This window comes from Cnephaeus nilssonii, assembly GCF_951640355.1.
Source record: "Cnephaeus nilssonii genome assembly, chromosome: 20".
In the NCBI taxonomy this organism is placed as follows: Eukaryota; Metazoa; Chordata; class Mammalia; order Chiroptera; family Vespertilionidae; genus Cnephaeus; species Cnephaeus nilssonii.
In genome coordinates this window covers 5,829,073-5,856,927 of record NC_137091.1, presented here as the reverse complement: position 1 = coordinate 5,856,927, position 27,855 = coordinate 5,829,073, and the positions used below count along the sequence as shown (strand labels likewise).

At 50.4% G+C, this 27,855-nt stretch overlaps 2 protein-coding genes across 5 annotated transcripts in view; one reads left to right on the top strand and one right to left on the bottom strand.

Moving 5' to 3' along the window:
* ADCY7 (adenylate cyclase 7) overlaps positions 1-2,323 on the top strand; it is a 29,112-nt gene extending 26,789 nt beyond the window's left edge. For both annotated transcript variants that reach the window (XM_079800241.1, XM_079800242.1), the window contains 2 exons: positions 186-310; positions 484-2,323. In XM_079800241.1, the coding sequence (XP_079656367.1) occupies positions 186-310; positions 484-630 (272 nt within the window). In that variant the 3' untranslated portion in view covers positions 631-2,323. The remainder of the gene's footprint in view (positions 1-185; positions 311-483) is intronic.
* Positions 218-24,022, bottom strand: BRD7 (bromodomain containing 7). Of its 3 annotated transcripts, XM_079800244.1 has the most exons (18): positions 23,709-24,022; positions 23,087-23,295; positions 19,945-20,074; positions 19,571-19,628; positions 17,474-17,618; positions 14,554-14,664; positions 11,214-11,398; positions 10,203-10,326; positions 9,542-9,617; positions 7,371-7,478; positions 6,901-7,039; positions 6,354-6,465; positions 5,115-5,171; positions 4,141-4,255; positions 3,763-3,906; positions 3,498-3,641; positions 3,191-3,255; positions 218-320 (listed from the first exon to the last, which is right to left on the bottom strand). In XM_079800244.1, the coding sequence occupies exons 1-17, from the start codon at positions 23,755-23,757 to the stop codon at positions 3,200-3,202; spliced, it is 1,962 nt and encodes a 653-aa protein (XP_079656370.1). In that variant the 5' UTR covers positions 23,758-24,022; the 3' UTR covers positions 218-320; positions 3,191-3,199. The 3 variants fall into 3 exon arrangements, with proteins under 3 accessions (XP_079656370.1, XP_079656369.1, XP_079656371.1); XM_079800243.1 differs by lacking the exon at positions 218-320 and having other exon boundaries at positions 3,079-3,255; XM_079800245.1 differs by lacking the exon at positions 218-320 and having other exon boundaries at positions 3,079-3,255; positions 4,141-4,252.
* Positions 24,023-27,855: the final 3,833 nt, after the last annotated feature.

Sequence of the window (27,855 nt, the reverse complement as noted above, 5' to 3'; positions counted from 1 at the left end):
GAGGTGCTGCCGGTGAAGAGGTTGGCAGGTGCTAGGATGAGTGCCCACTCGGGTGCTGCGGGTGACTGACTGGGAAGCACCGTCCAGGCCTCCGGTTCGGGCCTCGTCCAGCTGTCCCGGCGGGCTGGGTGGTTGGTGGGGGTTCTCTAGCCTCAGTGACTTAAAACTGCGAACGTCCTCTCCAGGCATCAACCACGGGCCCGTGATCGCTGGTGTGATTGGGGCGCGGAAGCCTCAGTACGATATCTGGGGAAACACGGTCAATGTTGCCAGCAGAATGGAGAGCACTGGAGAGCTGGGGAAGATCCAGGTACAGACTCCTGGGGACCAAGGAGGGAAGCGCTTCGGGTGAGGGGACCTGGCCGCTCATTGGGGCCCAGCCACCGAGTCCTCGGGGGAACAGGCGCGTTGCTGCTGGCCGGTCTGCCCACCGCCCCCCAGGCGTCCCTCCTGCTTCTGCAGACTCGCTCCTTCCCTTCTCAGGTGACTGAGGAGACATGCAGCATCCTCCAGGGCCTCGGCTACTCCTGCGAATGCCGGGGCCTGATCAACGTCAAGGGCAAAGGGGAGCTGAGGACCTACTTTGTCTGCACAGAAACTGCCAAGTGCCAGGGGCCTGGGCTGAACTGAGGGCTGCTGGGAGGGGCTGGACCTCCGCCCCCGAAGCAAGCCAAACCCGTGGAAGATGCAGCCCGCCAGTCACCGAGGCCGGCGGAGGGGCTGGCTGACATCGCCTCCCGACAGATGCTGTGGGGGCCTCCAGGAGCCTGCACGAGAGGACTTCTGGGGCACGTGCACCAGGGCCCCCCCCCCCCCTCACTTAAGGCAACCGCTGGGCCTCCTCACACTGGGCAGTTGGAACCCCTGTGCTGGTGGGGGAATGTAGCCCCCAGCCTCAGGAAAAGGCTCCTGAATTTCAGCTTCTCGTTCAAGTCCCTGCTGCTGCTGGCCTGCTGTGGTCATGACCGAACCCCCCCATGGCCGGGAGCTGCACGGCCAGCTGTTTTCCAGGCAGGAGGACAGAGACAAGTAGCTGATGGGCTGGACACCTTTGCCCCTGCAACCAGCTACGGCTTCTAGACTTCTCACCCGGCATTCTGGCGAATGGAGCTAGAAAGGGCATTTCAAATGTCCAGAAGGTTTCAAATGGCAGGAGAAAAACCCGTGGACGTGGGCTACCTCGCCTCTGGCACGTGTTGCTTTAAGTGGATGTATTATCAATGAAGGTTTTATCCTTTTTAATGACTTCTTAGATCTAGACAGGCCTCTTCCCTCCAGTGTATTCTCTGCCTTTTAACCACTGGCACGCAAGCAGGACCACTGTCCAGGGTCAGCTCTGGGGCTTCCCCGGCTGTGGGGATGCAGCTCTGCGGAAGGTGGCCCCCCACTTTAACTCCAGCCTTTCGAAGTTAGGTTCAGTCAGCAAGAAGCCTGGAAAGCTAGGCCTAGCCACCTCCTCAGCCCGCCTACTGGTGCATGTCGGCGCCGTCCCCTGCCAGCTTCGGCAGGAAGGAGTGGGGTCTGGGGCGCCCAGCACCTCTGGGACCCTCTCCTGTCCTCTCGTCTGCATACTGCCTCTGAGGTGCTTCAATCCAGCCAGGGTACGTGCAGAGGTCCCTGACCTGGTTGCGGAGATGTTCTTGTTCTGACTGAATGAACCGTTCTTGTTCTGACCGAATGAACCAGGGCAAGTGCAAAAAGCATCTAGGAGTTTCGACTCTCACAGAACCCCAAGTCCAGCCAGGCTCCACGGGGCGAGAACCAGCCTGCTGCTCCTCGTTCTGCACTGCCACCTGAGCAGAGCCGCCGGCCCTGATGCAGGGACCCCCGGATCTAATGCAGGTGATTCACTACCACAGGGCTCTCAGCTAGTCACCCACGGACCCCCTGGGATTAGAGAACTGCACAGAGACTTCTTCAGAAAGAGGATACAAGGTTGCAGGCAGGGCAACTTGCACAGGGTGCTGGTGGGCGCGCGGATGAGTTGCATGTAACTGGGATGGTCTGAGTATACGACAAGGAATTGTATGGCAGCAATGCTGGGAAGGGAATAAGCCTTCAACGGCCTTTTACACAGCGGTTCTTCATAGGAAGGGCTGGTTTCAGGTAAGTCCTGTGCTGTAGCCGATCCTCTTAGAGAGCAGCGCAAACATCAGGCTACAGGAGCTTAAAGAATACTGGTTACCATGAACGTACGTATGTGTGTTTACAACTAAAGCACTGTGCCCGGATGAGATGAGCTTTCGATGTTCAGATCGGAGTGTGTAACTGACCATGACAGTCACTTGCAGTTGTGTTTTATAAATGTTTTCTAATTACGTCACTCCGTCACACGTGTCATGTTGTTTGTGACAGGACAAGTCTCTCTTCTAACAATGACTAGGGAACCCCCACCCCCGAGGTTAATGTGAGAAAACTTCCTAATGGGAGGAAGACCCTCACCCGCTGCATGGGTGTGCAACAGGTCAACGTGCGGGAATATGCACAAAGGGGGTGTTCTGTGCACTGAGTATTTAGAGAGCTGTAGTGTTCGTCTTAGAACGTTGTGTTCGTGTTTATAAAGTACCAGTGTTGCTACTTGCTTAGCCTCTCATGTATTAAGTGACCAGTACTTTCGGAAAGCCTGCATGCCCTGACGCAGACGCTTTCTTGGCCACAGGAACGATCTTAGCTAAGCAGGGCTCCGGGTCAGGCTGACGGCTGCCTGCGGCCCCGGGGCAGGAGCAGCCGCACTCCGGTCTCCCGAGGACTCTGCCCAGTCGGCTCCACCCACTTCCCAAAGCTCCGGTGGCAACAGGCCAGAGCCATAGGCCTTCCTCACAGGCCCCTTCAAATCGTCAGGTGCAGCCTGAGAAGGTAGCAACGATCTGGTTCTAGTTTCTTTAACAGGGACCGTGGAGCCGAGGGACTGGAAGTGTTTGGAGGACGTGTTTCCTCTAACGGATGGTCAGAAAAGAGGCTGATTTCTCCCTCACGTTATCAGAAAGGTCAGGGATCACTGAGCTGACATGCACCGTCCAGTTCATAGTCCCAGGGTCAGCTCTTACCCAACAGAAGGCCAGTCTCTGGAACATTAAATTAATTGTCCCAAAGTTTAATTAAAAACACAATTTACAAATATTTAATATCTTCTGAAAAGCATTTCCAAATTAAGAATCAAAAAATATGTACATAATATATAATCAAATACCGGTCAGCTTCAACTCCCATCAGGGCCACACTCAGCAACATCCGTCTTTTTAGCTTCTTCAAAACCTGAAAGAAAAAACACTTAATTTAGCGTATTTGCCCTTTCTGATGGGAAAGTCGTGTCCAGAGGTGCTGGCACCCCTCCCAGGGGACCGGGGAGCCTGCATTATTAGGCCATCACTGAGCTCTTCCTGCAAATGTGTCGAGCCTTCAACTTGCAAAGTGGAGAGAAGTGCAAGGACTTTACACATGAGCAACTCGGCGAGGGAGCACCTGTCAAGGCCCCGCCCTCCTGACGTGGCACGCACCTTCTGTTAGGTCCACCAGGCTGCTTCCTGCACCGGGGCGGGGCACAGAGATGCCCATCGCTTTCCGAACCCCGTACGTGCTGACGACGTCGCCAGGAGTTACTTGCTGTGCAAGTTCTTTAAGGTTATTGGTCACCTGTTCAGCTAGAAAAAACAAAACAAAATGAGAACAGTTCGAGGTACTGAAATGGGGTTTCTTTAAAGAACAAGTATATACACGCAAAGACTACGTGTCCCTGGAGCCCCCTCCTGCCGGGGGACCTACCGAGGTGCAGCTCCCTGTACGAGGGGCCCAGGAGGCAGATGGTGTTGGGCGGGGGCCTGGTGCTCAGGCGCTCGTTCTGGGCTTCCTGCAGCTCCCGGAGCAGCCGGGTGGTCTCGTCCAGCTTCCTCTGGAACACTTCGGCCTCTGTGGGGACAGCACACACTGCAGAGGCCACCCTGGGTTCACCTTGCGCGGTCAACGGAGATGCGTGCTCCGAGGCCCTGGGGTGTACTGACAGATCTCCTCTAACAACCCCCACCACGAAGTGCTGTCCTGAAGCCTGCCCAGTGCTGGGTGGCTCGTTAGCGGCACCACAGGGCAGCCAGTCTTCGAGTGCCGCGCCAGGAGCGCTCCCATCAACCCCCCTGAGACATTCACCTTCAGAGTCAAAAACTTCGACCGGAGCGCCCAAGTTTGCCACTGCTTCCAGGGCCGCGAGCCTGTCCTGACTGCCGGAGCCCACCCGCCCCGCGGGCTCCACTTCGGTGACCTGCTGCGAAGAAAGGAAGGAACCATTCGAGCTTGCTAAGCCCCACAGTGCTGGAAAGAGAAACCAGGAAGATGGCCCGTGTCTGCAGCCCCGTTATTCCACCTGCTCACTTTGCAGCTATAATCAGATGCCTACAGAAACGTCGTTCCCAAGCCTGGCAAAAAAGTGTCCACACTCCCACGCTGCGCGGTAAGGTAATGGAGTGTTTGGTACAATCTGCATCACTTGTCTCACGTGCCAGCCACTCAAAGTATGAAAGTGACAACTGCCTGGGACTGCGACGTGGTGAAGACGAAGAGCCACGCCAGCCCGGTCCGGCCCTGCGCTGCTGCAGGAGCTCTTGTACATAAGGGACTTCCGGTCTCCTCCAGGCCCCACAGCCAGGGGCCAGTATTGCATGGAGAAATACAACCCAAAACAGGGTGGCGTTTAATTCTGGAATCACAAGCCTCAGTTTCTACAACCTCAATGCTGCTATTTAGGAACACGTGGCCAAGGTTGATGGTTCCAGTTAGACTGTGGTGTTGCACTCCAAGCTCAAACCCCCTGAGCACCTGATCTCTCCACCACCACCCAGGCTAAGGGTGCGGGGAAGCTGTCAGCTCTGGTGTGGCCCTCACAGCCCCAGCAGTCTCCTCACTGCTTTCCCAGTCCTAAGACTTCTTCCTCACACGCGGCCTCGCTGGGCTCCTGCCCCTGGGAAGGACACGTGTGCACACCACCCGCATCTGCATCTGTCCTACTCGATCTCCCGTCTGCAGTTAAAGCGCTTATTTACACTTTTCTTTACAAACAAAGCTTTGTCATTTAGGTCCTTCAGCTTAGTCTCCACTTAAACATTTTTTATAAAGAACAGAATCACCTCTATTTCCTTGGCTGCGTTGAGGGTTCTGCTCTGGCCTTCATCTTCAGGTGATGACTGTAGGAGAGAGATAAACAACTGTCTATTCCAAGGTACAGGCAAAGGCAAGTGTCACACACACAGAAACGGAAGGAAGTGGATTTGGGGAATAAAATGGATGAGATAGAATTACTGGCATTTTGGAGTATCTTGTGAGTCAAGAGCACCCCCACTAGTGGCTTTGTGACGGGTAATTCTGTGCCTGATACAAAAGCTATGCATGTGCCCAAGGCGTGTGGTGAACAGCACAGGCGCCTCAGTGGAGTGTTTCCCCAGCAGTCAGTCTGCAGTGGGAAACTAGGTCGCCAGGGCTGTCCCATGTAGCAGGCGCTTCTCAGGCAGAAGCTGCTGTGAATACAGCTTGAGACCGTGCCCGCTGCACAGCCCGTCCTCGGAGAGGACGCAGAGACAGACAAGCGCATCAGGACTCCAACCAGTAACGAGGTCACCTTCCTGAAAGGTTGTGATTTATTTAACCAATTCCCAATTTTTAAAATTTATGAACACTGTATCCTTATATAAAGCTTTTTCCTTATTTTCTAGAATAAATTCTGAGAATAACTGTTGGATCAAAGAGCAGAGAAACTGTAAATAGAAACTCTGCCACATCGGCCAGGAGAGGGCCATTTGATTTTAGTTCAAGGCTGTTCACCGACAGGAAGGGCATCGGAGACCAGCTCAACTCAGCCCCAGAAGGAACGCTGCTGGTTCATCTCTGAGCCAGGACGCTAAGCTGTCCCAGCTCATGAACTCTGTCCAGCTGACCTGGAGACAGTTTACAAGTGTTAAAAGAGACGGCAACCAGGAGCGGCTTCCTTCGCTGCTGGAGGCTCACCAGCTCGCTCAGAGGAGGAGAAGGTCTCTCTCTCTCTCTCTCTCTCTCATTTCAGTCCGCGGTTTCCAGCCAGCGAACAGGCTTCCCTTTGTCAGGTGCACGGCACCGGCGACCGCTCAGCTGTGAACCCACTTCTCACCCTGCAGGCACAGGACCAGGAGATGACAGGCCTCTGCCTCGGATCAGGGTGCCTGCATTACCGTTTCCGTTCATTGTCCTCCGCCCATGGTCCCCACCCGGGCCGGCCGTCTTCTCAGGGGAGTGGAGCTCAGCTGTCACACTGGTTAAGCCCATGGTTTCATAACACCGCATGACTAATGCCGAACCAATGACAAATCACCCTGCTTCTCCGGATGCATTCTTACCGTCTCCGACTCCTGCAGTGTTCTCGAATGCCCGCCTTTAGTCAGGACATCCAGTAAACTGTCTGCCATGACGTATGGGTAATCTTGGCACGTGGCCAAGAACTCGTGGATGCTGAAAGAGAGCATGTTGGGACAGTCACTGCCATAGAATCGTCTCCACTGGCTCAGGCTTCCTGTCACAGCCAGCTGCTTCCACAGGTGCCCTTCACTCACACCACGATGCCAAACTCACCCCCTAGTCCACGCTGTGTCTACATATCCACCAGCGATCATTTGCCATCGTGACAGAAGGAAACACTCGCTAACAGTGAAATGAAATGCTGGGGAGACTGGCAAAAAATCCCAGCTCAGTGATGGGAGCCCACGGCTCTGCGGTGCGCTCCGTGCCCCTCCCCTTACTCCCCGCTTGGGTGAATGCATCCCTCATGACTGCCACACGTATGAGCCTCTCAGTCAACCTCAAGTCTGGACCCGCCCTTCAGATCCACGCCTGCAGATCAGTGCTTTAGAAAAACGTGGCGTTCAGAATACTGAGCTGGTGACTCGCCTGAAATCGCTGGGAATGTCACAGTCGTCTTCCCCGTAGGTTGAGTAGATTAAGTCGGAATCGTCCTTGCTGATGTTGGCAAACGTGGAGTCGTAGTGTGGCGCGTAGGAGCTGTACGGCCCGTAGTTCAGGTAGAGCACTGTGGGAAGATGAGATGGCTTCAGCGCCTCTGTGACTTGGATGGGGGCTGTGCTTGCTTTAGTAAGCACCACTCCCCTCTAACTTTACTACTTCACCGACTGGTACACAAACCTGAGGCAGGTATTTCCCCCAAACAGATGCTTATGAAGTAGCAACTCAAGTGAATTTTTCCCCACAAAGGGGAGAGCAAATAAATAAAACTCTTTTTGAATACTAATACATGATGTTTCAGTCTCTTCTGAAGTCAGTAACTAATTAAAGTTGCAAAAATACCAGCAAAGGTGCGTGAACAAAGCCATAAATGGTGACTGTCCCGCGTGGGCGCTTACCCGGAGCTACTTTGTTCCTTTTATCCTCTTTGAAGCCCTGCAGAGTGTTCACTCCAGACTGAAGCCGCCCCGTGGTCATGCCCAGCCGCACAGGGCAGTAGCCGGGCTCTGAAACACAAGACGGGCACAGTGAGGCGGGTGCTGTGGAGGCGGCGGGCCGAGTGGCACGCTGCGCAGCACTGGCACACAGCTTCACGCCATCTACGGGACCGTGAGAGATGGGGGAGCCCTCACTATCTCCGATTTTAACATAAACCTGAGCTTAGAAAGGCAGGCATGTGGCCAGGACCCAAACCTGGTCCTCAGCACGCCCGACAGCTTCCTGGAATTCTATACAGTCGTGTTGCGTGTTGCTTTAAAGAAAGACGGAGAAGTTGGGCCTTTTAAGGTTATGATGGAAGCAAGCAGCCCAGAAGGAATACAGACAGTGGGGACTAGCCTGCACAGACGCGGCCTCTGTGAGCCAGGAGCAAGGCCCGGGACACTGGACCTGACCTGAGCAGAGGGCTGAGCAGGGTGGTGCTGGGAAGGCCACGCCCATGGACCCGTGCTCTCTCCTGGACTAGAGCCCGGCCTGGATTTTGTACCGAGACGGCCCTGCAGCAGCGGGTCCTGCGCAGCCGACCAGTGATAATTAAGGTGCCGTGAGAAACTTCAGTCCACAGCACATCGCCTCTCTTCCTCAGGAGGCAGCCCTGCGTTGGTGCCCTCCTGGGTACCGGCACCCCCACAGGAAGATGAAGGGAGAAGCAAACGGGCGTCTTCTATCTACAGCAGGGAGTGGGCACAAGGAGCCGCCAGCTCTGGCCACTTTGCGGATGTCCACAGGGGCTGGAAACCCGGGGGGCCTGACGGGGAGACCAGACCCCTGGCTACAGGGAAAGGAAGGGGCAGACCTCACTGTCTCCTACATCGTTAATTGCATCTCCCAGTGCCAGTTTCACCACAGTGTTCTCGACCCAGGAGCAGCTGCTTTGGACCAAGACCATGTAAACTCCTACAGAACGTTCACCTGGGAGGAGAGGAGTTCTGCTTCGAAAACGCAGCACCAGGCCTCTCCTCTGAGGGACGGGCTCCTGGAGGCCTCCACAGCAGAAAGCACGCAATCGAAACGGGTGCGCCCCATCTGACTTCAAGTGCCTCCGCTCCTCCCTGCTTCAGGGGTCTCACTGTGCTTCCCCTCCCCACCTTCCTGGGACCAACCTAAACATCCCCTGGCGAAGGAAGCCCTCCCTGACCCCGAGGCCCTAGGAGGCAGCCCCTGCTCCGAGCCGGCACAGCGTGGGGACAAGCTGCCACCTCCACGTGTAAATTGTTGGCCGCCCGCCTCTCCGCACCCCACAGAGCAGAGCGAAGAGCCTGGTCTCGCCTTCTGTTCCCCACTCTCCACGGCCACCCCAGCTCCTAAGACAGTGCTGCCCACAGTGGAAATAAGCAGCAGTGACATTTCCTGAAATATAGTAGTTCTGTTATATTCATTTTGGGATCCCCAATGATCTCTCTCATAGTGGCAGTATGAAAGGATATTTATAAAATAAACTGGCATTCTCACAATTGCATATTACAGCACATCTTTCCCCTCAGATGAATGACAAAATTAATATTTTTACATCAAATTTCCTATACGATTCCTATATTTCCTATATGATTTCCAATAAAATATCATCTGAGAAAATAAAATAAGACTGAAGTTATAAAACAGGGGTTCTCGACCTTTATAAACTGCCCACGGGCCCAGGGAAAGCCGCCGACGGTCTGCGCTAGTGCGTCACCAGGGCGGCAGCAGCAGGGCCCGGACTCCCTCTTCGCGGAAATACGGAGTTATGTATGATGTCCGAATCGGAGGGTTCTCATCTGAGAGGCCTGGAGAAATCACTGAGCTCCAGTCCACGCTACAAAGCAGGGCTAGAAGTGACTGCCTCACGCTGTGCCTGTGTTAAAGGTGGGTCTGATATCCTCCGACTTGCTGGGTTAAGAAAGCTTGACCTATATAATATTTTAGGATGAGGAGAAAGGGGGCCGGCCAGCTGTTAACAGGAAACACACGATGTCTAGCCAGTTCACTGCCGACAATGACACGCTCGACTGGTCACCCTTCAGGCCTGTTGTAGAATGGCCCCAGGTCCTGCTCTCCGCCCACAGCACCTCTGGGTCTGACCCTGTGAACCCACCTCCGACGACGGGGTCCACCGGGTGCAGCAGTCCCAGCGTCGTCGTTCCGTCTGGCTTTCTTCTTTCAAATTCACACTGTAATGACCAAAGGATTCACACGGCATAAGCGGTTTTGTGTGTGTCACATACGCATCACACATTACAGGAAGCCTTACTGTAGCACCATTACAGGTAGCTATCACAGGACATGCGGATCCCGACTTGCACCCGCCTCCTGTGCACAGGTGCTGACGGCTAAACGAAGGATGGTTCGAGAAATCGCAGGCTGTGCAAGGCTCTGTGAAAGGGTCCTTAAGGCCACCTGGTTCTGCCTCCTCTGCTTAAACGGGAGGAACTGAAGACCAGGAGGAGGGGGTGACCTCCCAAAGTCACGTATGAATCCATGTGGTTTGAAACCAATGCGCCACCCAATACGATTTCAAAAAACCACGGTATGTTTTCGTCAACATGAGAGCAGTGGCTCAGTCCCCGATTTTAGGACACGTTAGAACCCAGCAGAAAAGGGTAAGGTTAATCATGTAACTGACAAACAGCCCCGGACCTCTCGGATCTGAGTGTGGTGCTGGGGGCCTGAGGCAGATGTGGACTGAAAGCACACGGGACTTAAACACACGCTCAGACCACCGGGCCAGCGGCTCCGAGGAGGGGTCAGCTCGTCACCTGACTGTTCACCAGCCGCCGGGTCAGCTTCCCCCCGGACTCCCGCACGATGCGGTCAATCTGCTCCTGCTCTCTCTCTAAAATGTGGCTCTTCACTCTATCGTCCAGCGTATCTTTGTCTTTCCTGAAAACACAGGATGTAAGGAAGAAAGGTAGGTGTAAGCATTAAAGGGGATTTCAAATATGAAGGCAGGTGGAGACGTGCTGTTCCCTAATTGGTGCCGGGAGGCCTGTGTGTGTGCAGGAAAGGCAACCCCAGACCTGGGCTCGCTCCCTCCCTTTGGGCCGGTGTTATTTGCCTTAAACGTTTCTCTCAGCACACTCACAAAACAGAATCTACCAAGAATATATTTTGGAGGGAGAGAAAAAATTTTTTTTAAAGTTTGACTTTTCATAACATTTAAAATTGTAAATCATAGAAACAGAACGAAAACTTATCATAAAGTTTACTTTCTTTGCATTGTGACAGCAGAAATCCCAAGCTACTAATGAAAACCCTTTCGGGGTGGCCAGTGAGGGGCTGGGTGGGGCAGGCCTGCCGCTGCTGCCGGCGGGGCCCTGGGGAGTCACTGCTCCTCGGGTGAAGTCTGGTGAACACGTTCACGTCCACAGACAGCCGCCTCTTCCGGAAGCAGCTTCGGCTAAGCTGTGCTGAGACTTAACTAAGCACTGTCTCAACTCCTTTATGGAACACAGCAATGAATACATTTTCCCTCCACAAATAGCCCTACTTAAATAAACGCACGGACAGCGAGTCCCTAAGGAGACCTTACAGGCCTTAAAACCACTCTCGTAGAAGACGCACCCAGAGCTGTTTTCTGAACGGTGCGGGGCGATTGCACATGGCGCCTGGTAGGAGACGAAGGTATCCCACCTCCAGATGGACTTTCATGCCCAAACCAGCCTCCCACAGGCGGACGGGGGCCTGGCTCCCCCGGGCAGGCCCGCAGCAGCATGCCCCTCACCAGCTTGGACAGTCCGCTTAACTGTGACACTGCAAAGGCTCCTTACTTCTTGTTTTCCTTGTGGGGACTCTTGAAGGCTTGTGCTTCGGTCTCGCCCGCGTCCTCCCTCTCCGCCGGCCAGCAGCTGCTGTCCTCCCCGCCCTGAGAGGGGTCTGCCCTGTCCTTCTGCTTCCGACTCTTCTGCAAGTCGGCCATGAAGTCTATGCTCTGCTTCAGGCTCTGGATTCGCTCCTGCAGACATTCGAGAGCACCCTTAGTGCATGTTTGTCATTAACTTTTAAGGTAACGCAGTCTGTTTCTCACAAGAGCTTGCATTTATCTTGTGATTAACCAGGGAGAAGAGCATTCAATGTAACTGCACCCAGAGTATTAGACTCAGGAACCAGGACAACAGTCTATCCTTCCATTCAGACGACTTCACTTCCAACCTAAGAGAATGCTTGGTAACTTCGCTGCATCATCAAAGAGTTCACAGAGAGGACATATGGATAAAGACTTTTCTCTGCAGTACTGAATTTTAAAAAGCGGAATTGGGTTTCACAGCATGTTAAAATTTTATATTGAACAGAATGGCTTATCACTTGAAGTTTAAGAATGAGCAGATAGGACCTACAGCCCGTGAACACAGGCAGTCTCCGAGGACTGTGGCACTCAGCATGGTCCTTAGCAACCCTGGAAAAACAGCCTGCCTGGGAATGAGGGGCCAGCGCAGCTGCCTTCACGGAGCGCAGAACGTTCCTCCCAACAAAGAAATCTTGCTTCTGCTGCGTTCAACATGCTTAACCTTCCACCGCACTGCTAAGCTGTAAGTTTTTGCTGTGGTTAGGGGCCTGAGGTTTCCGGAAGATCTGTTCCTAGTGATGCCTCTGCCTTTGAACTCTGAGCCTTGTCACTGGATGAAATGTGGAGGGCGGTGTCCTTGGGGACGCACAGCAATGGCAGGGAAGGCTTTACAGAATAATAGGAACTAGAAAGGACCAGAGGTCATGCAAATAAGAACAATGAAGTCCAGAAACACTAAGTGACTCATCTAAGGTCACAGAACCAGTGACGAGACCGGGCCTCCTGTTGCCCATGACTGTACCAGAGGTGCAGCCTGGGAAAGCCTCAGGGAAGCGGCCCTGTTGTATTTACGGAACTTTATTTTAAAGTCATCTTAAAACTACTCACCCAATGTATTGTAGTGCAGACACAGATGTGAACAGAGGAGAAAATAAAAGCCTCGTCAGTGTATTATCTAGAGGAACAGGTCACACAGCCGCGCGGAGACAGAGCCAGGACGGGCCCTGATTAGTCCGCTCTATTGTGCTGCAAATAGTACTGTTTGTACTGTAGGCAGCCTCCTGTATTCATTTAGGTGATCAAGAGTTATTCTACGTATGCCCATTCTTTATAAAAATAACGTCTTCTAATCCTCAGTATTTGTAACTGAAAAAACAATGAAAGGCTGCTCTACAATCTTTTTACATCGAACATTTGAAGCCATTATCTTTTACAAGACCCCCTTCATGGAAGGTGTGCTGGGCTCTCCTGGGAGCACTGCCATGTGAGGAGTTCGCTCGGGTCTAAATTTAATCACGTAAATCACTGTTGTAAGGATCCCTCCCATCTGGGGTGGAGAGACGTCAACAGGAAGCTATAACACAGGATGGGTAGGGCTCCTCAACAGGAAGAGGTCTGAGAAAAAGGAAGATAACAGAGAGAAAAGGGAAAGGGAGAAGAAACTTTATTTTCTGTGCTTCCATCCACCTCACCCCCAGTAAGCTCCAGGGGATACTGGAATCTTTCGCATGTTATATTAACTACGTTTACAGAGAGTAAGTGATGGCGACAGGGGTGAATCAACATTGATAAACTTGCCTTGGATATGCTAGCCTGTGAAGTACACTTTCTCCTAGAAATTCATGTGCACAGTTTGGGTAAAGGCTGCAACTGACAGAAGCACTTTTCCTTCAAATGGGGTAACAACAAGCATCGTGGGTTTTTAAACCTGGGACATGGCTCGGTTCTGTCCTCTGAGTCCTTCTGCCAAGACTGGGATAAACACTTCACATTCTCTTTCCTCTGCAAATTTTGCCAAAGATGGGTAACTGGCTTACATCACAGTTTCCTAAGTCTTTAGGAGAGGACGGGAACTGCTGTCTAAATATTAGGAGTGCAAGAATTAATTGTCAATCCAAATGTTTCTCTTTCCCTGTGAAGTGGATCCAAGAACCTTTCAGAGCCCAGCACAGACACTCAGACATGTGCACACCACGGCGGCCTGCAACGTGGAACCGACACAGATGCGCCATCAAAGCTGAGAAACCACGTGCGGCCATGCCTCCCTCCTACTGTCCAAAACTCCTCTGGGTCTGAGCTCCAGCTCTGAGCTCCGCTTTTCTCCTTCTTGCTATCTTATACCCACACATTTCTTCTTTGCAAAAAACCCCTCTCCTCTCCTGCTCTTCTTGGTCAGTCTCCTCCCCATGCCAGGTCTCTCCTCGCGGCAGCACTCGCTGCGGGCGATGATCTTGGAGGGCACAGGTCAAACCCTGCTCTGGAGATGAGGACACGGACGCCCAGGGGCTCATGACCTGCCTGAGGCCCAGGAGTTAGTGGGCAAGAGCTCACACTAGCCCCGTCTCCCACTCCTGCTGTGGGGAGGTGCCAATTTCCCATCCCACTCAGAGCTGGGAGTCAAGCCTCCGAGATGGGACTTATCCTGGGAGCTCCCAATCATCCCACAGTGATCACCTCAGTTTACCCTTCAGGCTCTGTCATCAGCCCTCCTCCCAGATGACCCCACCTCGTTTCCTGCCACTGTCGGCAGCACCTCTCAGGAGTCTGTGTGGTTACGCTGTCTCCCTCACACAGCTGGAGGGCGTGCCTAGGCCCCTGCCCACATTTCTGCCACCTCGAATGCCTGTCCCTCGAGGGAGGGGCAGCTCCCATCAGAGGCGGCTTTGAGACAGTTCCCAGTTAGTGCTCCTTTGTCTTTCTTCTCCCAGGAGTTCCTGTGCTGCCCCACAACCTCAGATCCCAGCCCTCCACAGGGAGGAGCACTTCCTCCTCCCGGCCCCTCACTCATACCCAGCCTCACCCTGGACTTCAGGCCAGTGTTTCTCAAACAGCAAGTACAGTCTCCCTGGTGAGTATCCATTCAAGAGCCTCGTATAAGTAATTACAAGTGAGCACCAATATTTATTCGTACAAATTCCAAAGAGAATCTTCCTGCTTTCATTTTCTTCTCTATTATTCAGAATTTTTCATTGAATATTTCAACTTAAACATGATCTGCCTAAACAATAAAACCAGTACTGAACTGGACCTGTATTACTATGACAAAAAACAAAGGAATACCACTTTCATAATAATTATTAGTTATGACAAAGAATTTTCCTTACCTGGCTAAGTATTTTCATTCCTGAGTGTAATAGTTTCTTTGCAGCTTTATAATAAATGGTCTCTGGTTTGTTGTAAATCATAGCATTAGTACACATAAGCTTGAAGTTATCCTGCAGAGAGAATATTAAGGGGGAAAAATGCATTAAAACAAAACGAAGTACCTTTTTCCTTGATTTGAAATCATACAGGCCTTCGAAAAATTAAAATAAAAAACATCCTGCCCTTTTCTTTCATGTTTACTGAAGAACATTAATAGCAATTTATTAAGTTTTAAAACTCACAAATACTACTAAATTAATTTAAATATCGTACATTCTTTTCCAAATTCTTGAAACATTTCATAACTATATAAATTTTATGTATCAAGATGAAAATTTTAATCTTAATGAACAAAAAAGAAATAGAAGAAAATACTTCTATCATATATTTAATAGAATAATTTTAATTGAGTGTTTAATCTAATTAGAAATATTATTCTTAGTTTAAAAAAATCTTAAGTTTCTATATATTTATGAGTTAAATATTTTATTTCAGATCTTGACTGAAAACAGGGAACAGGGCTAAATTACCACATTATTTCCTACTAAATCCAAATCAACTGAGCAAAAATGTTACAATGCTTACACATTTTCGTTTACCTATTTGGATACTATTATAAGCTAAACATAATTTGCAGAATGTTGCAAAATCCTGACAATGTGAAATAAACCATACAACCTCAAAAAGCTGAACCATGTAAATGGAGGAGCCAAATGACCCCAAATTACATTTCTGGTTTAAATTTCAAAGTACACAGATATGCCGGAGAAGCAATTCCACAGCACATTTTCATGGGTAATTTTTACATCACATAAATGTGAGCGATTATGTCAAGCCCTTACTAAACTGATAAAAATCAAACAAAAAAGGATCTGCTGTCCCTAACAAACTCCTCCAAATCAAAACATTCGAACCCCACTATTTAATAAAGTGATGACAGCTGAGAACAGTCAAATGGAACAAAAAGAGGTACTGAGCACTGTTTAACAGTTATGAGCAGACTGAGTCAAGGGTCCTAATAAATTGGTATTAAATTCCAAGTGGACGAAGTTCCTGTGGACCTCGGCCCCTGGCCCAGTCTCTAACCAGCCAGGCTTTTGCTGGACCCTGCGCCTCCAAGCATGTGATGGAAGCCACGGCCCACTCGTTCCTCCCGCCTGTGCGTGTGCACGCACACACTGGAGCAGACCTTTCCATGTAATTTTAGCAGGTTCCCGGTCCCCCCAAGGCTACCTGAAGGACCCTAAGTGAAGCACCCTTGGTACAGATATTCTGGAAAGCTTCCATTCCATTAAGAATTATTAAATATTTACTGGGGAAGGAGAGGCCGGGAGGGGAGACGCGCAATGGCCATTATTCATGCTAAATGAGCACGGGGCCTGGTAACTGGATTCCCCTGAGCACAGGCACCTGTGGATGCCAGGGCCTTCAGAACTCATGTGCTGGGTGGGCTTTCCCGGACTTCCGTGCAATGGCACTTGGTCGTCTGAAAAGCTGAATTGCCCTTCTGCATACTTTTCATGTAATTAAAAAAATCCCGAACCGCCTAATGAGCTGGATAAGCTAATAAATATTACTTTGGGTTGCTGAAAAAACAAACAAACACGTAGTGATATAGAAAACTCTAAAGAGTTAAAAATACTTGTGCATTTTAATTATGATAAGCCTAAGGCTTTTGCTCAAAAACACTTAGGGGCACACTTCTCTCTCCTGTCATCACAAGACAAAGATGAGAGGAAAACTGTTCACTAAAAGAAAAAACAAAACTGTTAAGATTTTTTCCATTAAGCAACAATCAAGTTGGAAATATGCTGAAATAAACAGTTCCAGCCTAATTTTCACCAGATGAAAAGTTTCCATTTCTCTAAAGACACAAGAATGTAATCCCAGTTTTTCAGAGTAGTAGGGTATTATCTATACATTCAAAATGGGTAGTAAGATAGAATGCAATGCTGGTGTTATTCATAACTCTCAGCTGACATGTGGATAAAAAAAAAAAGAGCAAATAAAGATATAGTTTACTGTCGGATTTCCCTTTTACAGCTGATTACGTCAGATGCACACTACAATGCTTATGCAGAAAAAATAAAGGCAAAATAGACATCCAAACCAGTTTAGTCTGTGGTGGTTTGGCACAAAGCGAATTTAAAACACACGTGGTTCCTTTTCTGAGGAAGATGAAAAAAAAAAGTATCACCTCTCAAGTCAACATATACCAAGACTGTAAAGACAGGGAAGACTTCAACTGTGACATCAGGCATGTACGTCATGTTGGTGGCTTGTAGGTTCTTTACTTCAAGTTTTTAATTTCCTTCCTTTTAAAGTTGAAGGAAATATGCTCAACAAATAGTGCCAAAGTGTCTCAGAGAGCAAGTGACTTCATTAAACTAGCGTTTCTGGACCAGCCCATTTCACTCTCTCTGTGAGAAGACGGGCACACCTTCGATGTCCAGAAAAAACACGACTCTAATTCAATTTCCTTAAAATATCAATGTTGCCTGCATTGATCTGAAATTGAAAATCAGAAGTCATGTTAACAGTTGAGAAAATACACTGCAGAATATATGAAATTCAAAATTTTATGAAAATCTCCCAAATAATAAAAGATAGTAGATGGCTTATTTCATCTGGTTTTGAACCTCCAAGCTCAAAAATGTTTTCAAAGACAAAAATATACAAAGATTTTTGGATTTTAAAATAAACTTAATTCTTTGCAAAACAAAAGCTCAATTAGAAAGATTCTAAATACCAGACATGAAGGTTTCTACCAAGATTTTATATATATAGGATCCAAGAGCTTGACTCCCAAGCAAATAAAAATAAGTTACTTTGTATCATCGCTGTTATTTGTCCAATCACAACACAAACAGCTCTAGTCACCTTCAGTTCTTCTATGGACTGGTAGTCATTGTTCTTGATCTTTTCTTTCATTGTACTAAAATCCATTGGGTGCTTAATGATCATGGAGTAGCCAGGAGCAATAAAATCAGTCACAGGAAATGAAAAGAAAGCACTTGGATCTTTTCTGTGAAGATATAAAAAAGGCAATTTTACTTCTACTACAAACATATCTACTGGTCTAAGAGCAGAAGTCAAAAGAAACCATTCAGATGTAGAAGGAATCTGTAGTATGCTAACATGTTTCCCACTGAAAACTACAGGGATAATTGTGAAGACTAATAACTATTTAATAACAAGGTGAAGATGTTTTACATAATAACTGAACTCTTGTACAGAGAGTCTTTTAAAATATGCAGGTTAAATTAATTAGTAGTACCTCCTACACAGGGAAAAATGAAACAAAATAAAAGACCCAGCTTAACTGAGCAGTGTCTTGGCCTTTGTAAGATTAGTACTATGTATTTTTATCAACCACCGGGGAAAAGGCCGAAATAGTAACTGTGAATGCATACCTGTGCAGTCTTCCATATGGTTTCTTCTATTGGCTTGGACGCTTGGTGGGCCACACAATTATTATATCCCTGTGAGCATATGTATTTTGACTTCTATCGTGTGTATGTGTGTAGGTAGAGGTGTGTTAAAAAAAAAATGACATCAAAAAGCCCTCATAATACCCTAAACTGAGACAGTGTCTTCTATCATGGGCTCTCAACTCTTACTAGAGGAACTTTATAAAAACACCAGTGGGCCAGGGAAGGCTGACCTCAGACCCACGGCATCAGAATCGCTTGAGGAAGGAGGGTGGGTCCAGGCATTGGTATTTCTAGGGTTGAGTACTGGTACTGGCACTGAAGCATTTGGCACTGCTATTTCCAGGACTGACAGGGTTGAGAACCATTGTTTTATATAATTAGGTCATCAGTGATTTTTTTCCTCTGGAAATTTGGCATACTAAAATTTTCTGATTCTAAATCATCATAACAATAAAAAATGGCTTAAAAACCAACAATGGCAGTGACTTTTAAAATGTTTTTACCACGTACCAGGCCCAGTACTTGATGTATTTTATAGCGAATCCTCACAAAGCCATCCAGGAAGTGGTACCCTCACTTAGAGATGAGCACACTGAGACTCAGGGCTCAGATCATTTGTTCTAGGTTGTAAGTCTGACAAGGGAGTTAAAATCCGAACCAGGTCTATGTGAATCTGCCTTTGTTCTTCCCAGCACGATGCCCAAGCAGAGACTAAAACACGAGAATAAGCAAAAGCATGCTGCCTGGGCCTTACACGTGCAGATGGGGGCTGCCCACAGCACTTACAACGACACAGCCATCTGTGAGGCCCTCTTCAGAGAAAAGCATCTATGCCTCCGAAGATCAGTCATTTAATGGAGAGCCCCCTTGGTCCGACCCAAGTGGCATTCCTAAACTGATCAACTGCATTCTTAGGACCCATGCCCTGCACCTGGGAATCCACTGCCAGCGACATGTCTTTCAGCTAAAAGCTGAACTTCTGAGTAAAGACAGGTATCAGATATTTTAATAAAGACTGACTCTTTCTTTTCCCTTTTACAAACTTAACATTGGTTTAATCTAGATATTCAAATATTTAGAACAAATTCCTGCATTTAAAAGTGTCATAAATCCTATTTATAGTATTCTGCCTCCTGCCCCAGACTTAGTAATTGCTGAACTTTCACAGTATGATAAGCACTGCACAAATACACAGAAGGTATTTTTATCTATTAACAAAGTGGAAATATCTGTATTGTTTATTCCTGGTTTAAAGCTTGAACATCAGAAGTTACTTCAGATTGAAAAGAAATCTGCCATTAAGAATATTACGTAACATTCTTCAAGTTGCCAGTTAAAACAAACTAAATGAGAACATCTAAAAGCCAGCCTCTTGGAGGGCTTCTATTGCCAGGCAAAATATTTATCATCCACTTTAAAATCAAGTACTTTTGGATGTAAGCCACAAAATGTGGCTTTAAATAATCAAAATAGAAAAGTGTTTTGGATACTATCTTTCTCCTTTCAATTTCCATGTTACAAAAGGACTGGAAAACCCATTTACCTCTGCAATTGTCTCATCAGTTGATTCAAAGCTTCTTGAAGGGGCGTCTGTTCTACTTCTAAAGCAAAGAAGAAAGGAAAAGAGCACTTTAAAAAGGAAGATTCTACAGAGTACTGTTTAGCTTCTTTCCTTTCTCTATGACTTATTCATACCCATCATTAAACACCTCACACAGAAATTCCATTCACCTTATAAATAAGTATGACTTCAAAACTGAAGCTAGTTTAAAGCTCTTTTGCATCAGAGAAATAAGAAAACTTAAAAATTCCATTAAAAAGCGTTTAAACTTGAACTTAACTTGAAAGCTGGAAACCCAGTGCCTTCCCCTGGCTGTGTCAGCCTCCCCACGCAGGACAGTTCCCCGTTATGCTGACCTTCCTGTTTGGCTACAGAGCTCGAGAGAGGCTTCTCAGGAGGCAGGTCCAATCGTACAGGCGCCTGGCACTGGAGGTCCTTTTCTGCCTCATTCTCCACACGGTCCCGATCGCGCTTCTTTCTATCCTCCTAAATGGAACAAAGGGAGGTAATTGAGAAATATTTCAGAATACCTTTAAACCAAATCATCTTAATTTCAGTGGAAAAAAAATAAGGCGCCACTGAAAAGTCTTTTTAAAAATCTTCATGTATTTTACTGCCATCTACTGGAAAAGGAGAAAATAACACGTTCACAAAGGGAAGAAAAGTGATTTGACAGTATAGGCCAGAAATTACCACTTAGAAAATAACACTATTCCTAAAAGCAAGATAGCATACCTAGGATTAAATCTAATAAAGCCAAAACCGGTTTGGCTCAGTGGATAGAGCGTCAGCCTGCGGACTGGAAGGTCCCGGGTTCGATTCCGGTCAAGGGCATGTACCTTGGTTGCAGGCACATCCCCAGTGTGGGGTGTGCAGGAGGCAGCTGATCGATGTTTCTCTCTCATCGATGTTTCTGGCTCTCTATCTCTCTCCCTTCCTCTCTGTAAAAAATCAATAAAATATATTTTTTAAAAAATCTAATAAAAATACATAATACATTTTGGGAAAAATTATGAAATATTACTGAAAGCACACTGTGGAAAACCCGAATAAAGGAAATATACCAGGCTCATGAACTGAAAGACAGCCAATTATCTCTAGAGTTATCTATAAATAAAATGTAATGCCAATCAAAATTGTAAAGATGGGATTTTTTCATGGAATCTGACAAGCTTATCTTGCAGGTCAAAATCAAGGTCAGGACAGTTTTGAAAAAGGTGACAATGAGAGAGTCTTACCAGGCACACGGCATCTGTACAAAGTGACAGTAATTAGGACAATGTCGGTCTGACACAGGGATAGACAAACAGACCAAGAGAACAGACTGCGGAGCCCAGAAACAGACCCACACATACAGCAAGTCTGGGCGTACCACAGAGGTGGCATCACTGTGAATAAAGACAACAGGGGAGCCCAAACCGGTGTGGCTCAGGGGATGGAGCGTCGGCCTGCGGACTGAAAGGTCCCAGGTTCGATTCCGGTCAAGGGCATGTACCTTGGTTGCGGGCACATCCCCAGTAGGGGGTGTGCAGGAGGCAGCTGATCGATGATTCTCTCTCATCGATGTTTCTAACTCTCTATCCCTCTCTCTTCCTCTCTGTAAAAATCAATAAAATATATTAAAAAATAAAAAGACAACAGGGGAGTTAGTGCTGGGACAATTAGTTATCGGCATGGAAAAAGAAAAATGAATATAGGTCTCTACCTCATACCATACACAAAAGTCAATCCCAGGTATACGAGACTGAAATGTACAAAGCACATCTTTAAAACTTCAGATAAAAGAATCTTTATGACTCAAGGGTAGAAAAAAAATTTTCCCCCCATAAACAAAGCTAAAAGGCTAGCTATCGACAGAGACACTTGCAACACAAACAACTTGAAGTACTAGCAAAGATTACATAAGGAACATCTACAAAAGGCAAATAATCCAACAGAAAATGGGTGAAGAGTATCACAGGTAATTCCCAGAAGAAACCTGAAATGTCAGGAAATTAGCTCAAGCTTCCTAGACCTCCAGGAATTATAATGTAAAAACTAGAAGGCATTTCACATCTCTGATTAGCAAAAACTAAGATGTCTGTAAATGCCAAGTTCTGATGAAAATGAAGAGAAATGGGGCTCGCATGCCTTGCAGATGGGCGAGTACATGGGCACAGCCATCAGAACAAGGAACAGTATCTAGGAAGGCTGGAGAGGCCTCCACCCGACTCTGCAGCCCTCCTACTCCTGGGCACACACCCTAGGGACTCTTCTGTTCACAATGTACACTCGACCCTGGCAACACACAAGTGGGTGCACTTCTATGTGGATTTTCTTCAGTAAATGCCTTACTGTTTCGACCTCCTGTCGGGAGTCCCAGATGGGGCGGGCTGAATGTATGCATTGATCTATGACATTTTATACAGGGGATCTGAGCATCTTTGGAAGTTGGTATCCTGGGGGGTCCTGGAACCAATCACTCCTGGATACCAGGGGGCAACTTAAGTTTCTGGGGAGTCAAGTTGCATGCAGATTTTCGACTGCAAGGGGGTTGGGGGAAGAGGGTCAGCGCCCCTAACCCCCGTGTTGTTCAAGGGCCAACTGTCTACAAGAGTGTTTACTGCAGCCCTAGCTGAAACAGTAAAAAAAATTAGAAACAGCCAATGTCTGCTCCAGGGAGATGGACCGCTGCGTGTGGCTTATTTACGAGTACGTATGTCAGAGCAGGTGAAACGAACACGCTGCAGTGACTCGGAGGGGAGCGTCCGCGGGAGGGAAGTTACTATGATTTTGCTCAGCTTGCAGACCAAGGTGGCCGTGACTTATTTTTCATCTATTAACTACCAGTGGTTAAGAAAATGCTTATTTTCATTCTTGGTGTCCTATCCCTTGAAGATCTCGATCCAATTTTCTCTTCGACAGACACATATGCAGTTTTATTTTTATTTTTCAAAAATATATTTTATTGATTTTTTTACAGAGAGGAAGGGAGAGGAAGAGAGAGATTTAGAAACATCGATGAGAGAGAAACATCGATCAGCTGCCTCCTGCACACCCCCCACTGGGGATGTGCCCGCAACCAAGGTACATGCCCTTGACTGGAATCGAACCTGGGACCCTTCAGTCCGCAGGCCGACGCTCTATCCACTGAGCCAAACCGATCAGGGCACAAACGCAGTTTTAAAGGGTGGAAGCTGCCGGTTCAGTAAGTGGCATAGGGAGCACCTTTATTTCGGAACAAAATGTGTGCACCTGGGCGGATCCCATTCGCTTCAGGAAGGCGTCCCCGCCCCCTCCCTCCCCTGGGGTGTGAGTGCACCTGGAGAGGAATCAAACGGCGCGGCCGAGGCTCCCGGTGGCCGGTGTTCCCACTCAGCCCTGCTCCTCCTCGCCACAGGGCGGCCTTTAAAAAGGCGGCCGGGGCCCGGCGCAGGGCTCGCAGGGCCCGGAGAAGCCGGTTCCATTGGGGGCGGGAGCCGGAGGAGGCACCAGCGGCGCGGGCGCGGCCGCACTTACCTTCACGCGCCGGCGTTTCCTGCCCTTCTCCTCCCCGGGAACCTGCTTCTCGCCCTTCTTCCGCTTCTTCCGCTTTCGGTCGCGGTGCTTGTCATGCTCGCTCTTGTCTTCGAAGAGGCTGGAGTCGTGCCCCGAGCTGCCGGTGGAGAGCTCGGTGACCTCGCTGCCGCCCACCTTGAGGACCAGCTTCAGGGGCTTCTCCACATACTCTGGGGGAGGAAGGAGAGGGGCCGGTTCACGGAGGGCCCGGCGGGCTGGTCCACGTGCAGGGCGGGGGGCGGGGGCCGGCGGCGCTGGGCACGCAGGGGGCGCCCCCGAAGCACCTGTTGAATGACGGGCACTCGCCGAGTGGGTGCCCCGAACGCCGCCCGGCCTCTCGGGACCGTCTCACGCCGCCCTCCGCGCCCCGCCGGGGCCAGGGGTCCCGTGGCCGCCCCCGCCCCCGCCCGTCGGGGTCTGCGCCGCGCCCCCGTCGCGGGTCCGGGCCTGCCCGGGGGAGGCGCGGCCCGGCCGCCTCGGGCGCTCGAGGTGGGGGGGAGGGTGGTGTCGAAAGCTCGAAAAGCCGCCGGAGCGGCCACGGCTCGCCGGGCCCCGCCCCCGGCCCCCCGCGGCCCCCGCTCACCCTCGTAGAGGTGTTTGTCCGACTTGTGCTTCTTGTGCTTCTTGCCCATGTCCGACCGGGCCCCGGAGCCCGCCCCCCGCGCCAGGCCCAGGCCGTGCGCCGCCGCTTCCGGTCCGGGCCAGGCGAGCGGAGGGCGGGAGCGGGGCCCGCGAGACCCAGCGCCGCGAGGCAGGGGGACGGCGGGCGCCGGCGGCGCGAGGCCCCTCACGGAGACGCGGCGAACGAGACGCGGCCGCAGCGCGAGAGCGGCGGCGGGTCGGCGAGCGGCCAGCGCGGAGGCGGGAGAGAGGGCCCGCGGCGCACGCGGGGAGCAGCCGGCTGCGCGTGGCGGCCCCTGGCGGCTGGAGGGGGCACTGCAGCCTGCAGGCCGGGGGGGCGGAGTCCGATCTGGAGGCGGGGCCGGGGCGGAGCCCCTGCTCTGAATTCTCCCTTTCTTGTCACTCTCCCGCCTCTCTGTTTGGCTCCTCCCTCTTCCTTCCCTCACTGTCTCTCTCCAGCCCTCTCAGTTCTCTGTCTCCCTCCTGTCTTTTTCTCTCTCCCCTCCACATTTCTTTCTCTGTCTTTTTCTTTCCTTCGCTGCATATTTTCCTTCCTTTCTCTCTCTTGCCTCCTTTCTCTTTCTTCCTTCCTCTCCCTTTCCCTTTTCTCCCCTTTCTCTTTCCTCCCTCCCTCCCCTCTTTTCCTTTTCTTTTCATCACCCCTCCTCCTTCCTCCTATTTCACTTTCCCTTCCCTCTGTCCTCACTGAACAATATTTATGGAGCCCTGTACTGGATGCCAGATCCAGCAAACCCAGCACACTGGTAACTGAGGGATTCCAATCGTAAAAATCGCAGGTTCCCTAATTGGTGTGGCTCAGTGGATAGAGCGTCGGCCTGCGGACTCAAGGGTCCCAGGTGCGATTCCGGTCAAGGGCATGTACCTTGGTTGTGGGCACATCCCCAGTAGGAGGTGTGCAGGAGGCAGCTGATCGATGTTTCTCTCTCATCGATGTTTCTAACTCTCTATCTCTCTCCTTTCCTCTCTGTAAAAAATCAATAAAATATATTTTTTAAAAATCGCAGGTGCTGATATGTCAAGGCCTCCAAGCATAGGGTGAAGCTTGGGTTCAGCCATTGGCTGTAACCCTTTTTGCTCTAAGGAGAACCGCGACACCCACTGCCCTGTGGGTCTGGCCTCCGCGGTGGCATGCCTTCCTTCAGGCTGAACCCATGAGTGTACTTGTCTGCTCCCCCCAGGCAGAGTCTGGTCTTGTTCCCTTGGCATCCACAGCACCCGCAGAGTGACCCCTGCTGTGCCCCTTGGCACTAGCTTCCTCTCTCTGTGTGCCTCTTTCTTCCCTCCGATGACCCTGGGGTGGAGGAAGAGGGTCTGGTTAACACACTCACACTGCAGAGTGAGTAATTCTCCCCCCCCCCCCCCCCACACACACACACACAGGTCCTGTGTAGCTCCCCCAGGGCTCACGGCAGGGAAAGGTGAGTAAGAGCAGGAAGTGGAAAACACTTCGCAGGAGAAGTTCCTGGGACACAGAAACCCTCGCTCGTCTCACTTTCTATTCCAGCTGCAGGGCGGCGCCCGCACATCAGAGGCACCAATGCTGACTGAACTGGACCTCGTGGTGTCCGTCACACTCCAGACTCTAGCAGGACCCCTCCAGGTTCCTCCTCCTGGGATTCACGTCCTAGACCAGCCTCACCAACAGAATGTGGCAAAGGCGATGAGCTGTCACTTTTGGGGTTCGGTTACCTGAGAGTGCGACTTCTGTACTGCTAGCCAACTCTGTCGCCCTCTTGGCTTGCGGCTGTGATGGTGTGGGTTGCCATGGAGAGCCAGCCCCTCTGCCCGCCCCCCACCAGGAACAGGGCAGCCTCCCACCGCGCTGGGCTCAGCACAGTCGCTTGGAAATACGTGCCGGGTGAAAGAACAGATAATTGCTACTGTCCTGTTAAGGATTCCTTCTCTCCTGAGGGTCATTTTGGTTGGGGACGGAGACAGGATGTTACAGGTGGCCTCCTGAAGAGACAGAGAGGAGGAGGAAGAGAGAGCCGCGGGGGAAGGCTGTCTTCCCCCACCCCCACCCCGGTGTGTGGTGTTCCCAGGAAATGGCCTCGGCCCGCTCTCAGGGGAGGCCCAGGTGCCGAGGCAGGGGCCGGCCAGACTCCTGACCCTGAGCCAGGCTCCCAGCACCGCTGATGTGCGGGGCACCTGGCCGGCGGGTAGTGTGGCCTCCCTTAGGGGGGCAGTTCTGGGAGAGCCGGTGGGGGCCCCTCACAGCTATCCCCCCATGGCTGACAGGGAAGAGGCTTCCTGGTGGCTGACCCCGTGACCCAGCAGACGAAGGCCTGAACATCAGGGGCTCCGAGACGCTCACCTCTGCCCTTCTGGGCTCCTCACAGCCCCACTGGGCGAGGCCCCGCCTAGGCCAGTCGTTCTTGGGCTGCTTACTTCTTCCCTTGTCTTCGTCTGAACCTCGGTTTCCCCTCTGGGGAGTGGGCAGAACCAGCCCTGCGCGGCCTTGTGGTTGGCCCGAGGGCCCGGGGAGGGAGGAGCGGAGAGGCTTCTTGCCCCAGTGAGAAGGAGCAGGAGGGGGTGGGGGAGGGCCCACGTGCCTGGGTACTTTGGGGTGCCTGCCCTCTGTCCCTGGGCGGGGGCGGGGGAGGGAGAGAGGTGGCATTTCCAGAGCCCCGGCCCCGGTGGCTATAACAGGTGCCCCAGTTTGGCAGCATGGACCGGCCAACCTGGCGCCAGCCTGTGCGTGCTCGGGGGCCGAGGCTGGCTCCCTGGGCAGCTCTGTGGGGATGCAGCGGCCCGAGGCGATTTGCTGTGACAGGCCGTTGACAAGGCAGCTTCCAGGGTTGCTCACGGTCACAGGGGCGCTGCCCCAGCCGCCTGCCTCTGCGTGAGCAAAAGGCAGCAGATGGCAGCTGGCCACGTGGGGGTCTGGGCGGCCTCTGCCCTCGTGGCCTCGGAGCTGCTTGCTGGAGGGCAGCGAGTCCAGCCACAGTGCCCACTGCTAACAACCTCATCCTGCCGTGACCAAGGTAAACCTGCAGTCCTCGATGCTGTAATAATCCGAACAATAAAGATTTATTTTTTAAAAAAATAAAACGTAAAAAAAACAATGGGAAAGAGAAACACAAGGACCTCCTTCCCTGTTTCCCTCCCCCTCCCCCCTCCCTCCCTCCCTCCCTCCCTCAGTTTTGTTGAGTGCCTACTCTTGTGCCAGGCACTGTGCTAGGTGCTGGAACTCAGTGGGAGCAAAATAGACATGGTCGCCTCCTCATGGAGTTCATAGGCTGGCGAGGGAGACACACATGACACAGGTAACGACACAGCTAATTATTTTAATTACAGTTGTGCTCATTGTTACGGAGGAAAACAACAGGGCGCTGATGGGACAGGACTCTGAGCCAGCCTGGGGTCAGGCAAGGCCCGCCCCCCTCCCCCCACATTGGCCTGGAGGAGGAGTCTTAGGTCGGTGCCCTGGAAGCAGAACCTTTTGGGTTGATGGGGATCTGGCCCACTTATCCATGTCTAGTACATGGAAAAGGTTTGGCTTTTGTGTAGTAACCTTGTATCCTGCAACCTTGCTGTAAACGTTTATTAGTTCCAGGTTTTTTTTGGGTCAATTTTTTTTTTTTTTTTACCAATTGTTGGTTTAATTTCTTTAACAGAGATAGATGATCATGCAACCTGTGAACAAAGACAGTTTCTTCCTTCTCAATATGTATTTCCGTTCCTTGTCTTATTGCATTGTCTAGCACTTCAAGTGTTGTGTTCAAAAGCAGTGGTGAGAAGGGGCGTTGTTGCCTGGTACTTGATCTTAGAGGAAAAGCTTTGAGTTTCCTACCGTTCAGTATGATGTTAGCGGTAGGTTTTTTTGAGATATTCTTAATCAAGATGAGGACATTCTTCTCTATTTCTAGTTTATTGAGAGATATTTTAAAATTACAAATAGGTGTCACATGCTTGTTTGTTGTTGTTGTTGTTGTTTTACATCTATTGACATGATCCTGTGGTTTTTCTTTTTTAGGACATTGATGTGATGGATTACATGAATTGATTTGGAATGTTGAACCAGCTTTGCATGTCGGGGATAGATCCCACTTGCTCATGGTGTTTAAGTCTTTTATACATCACTAGAT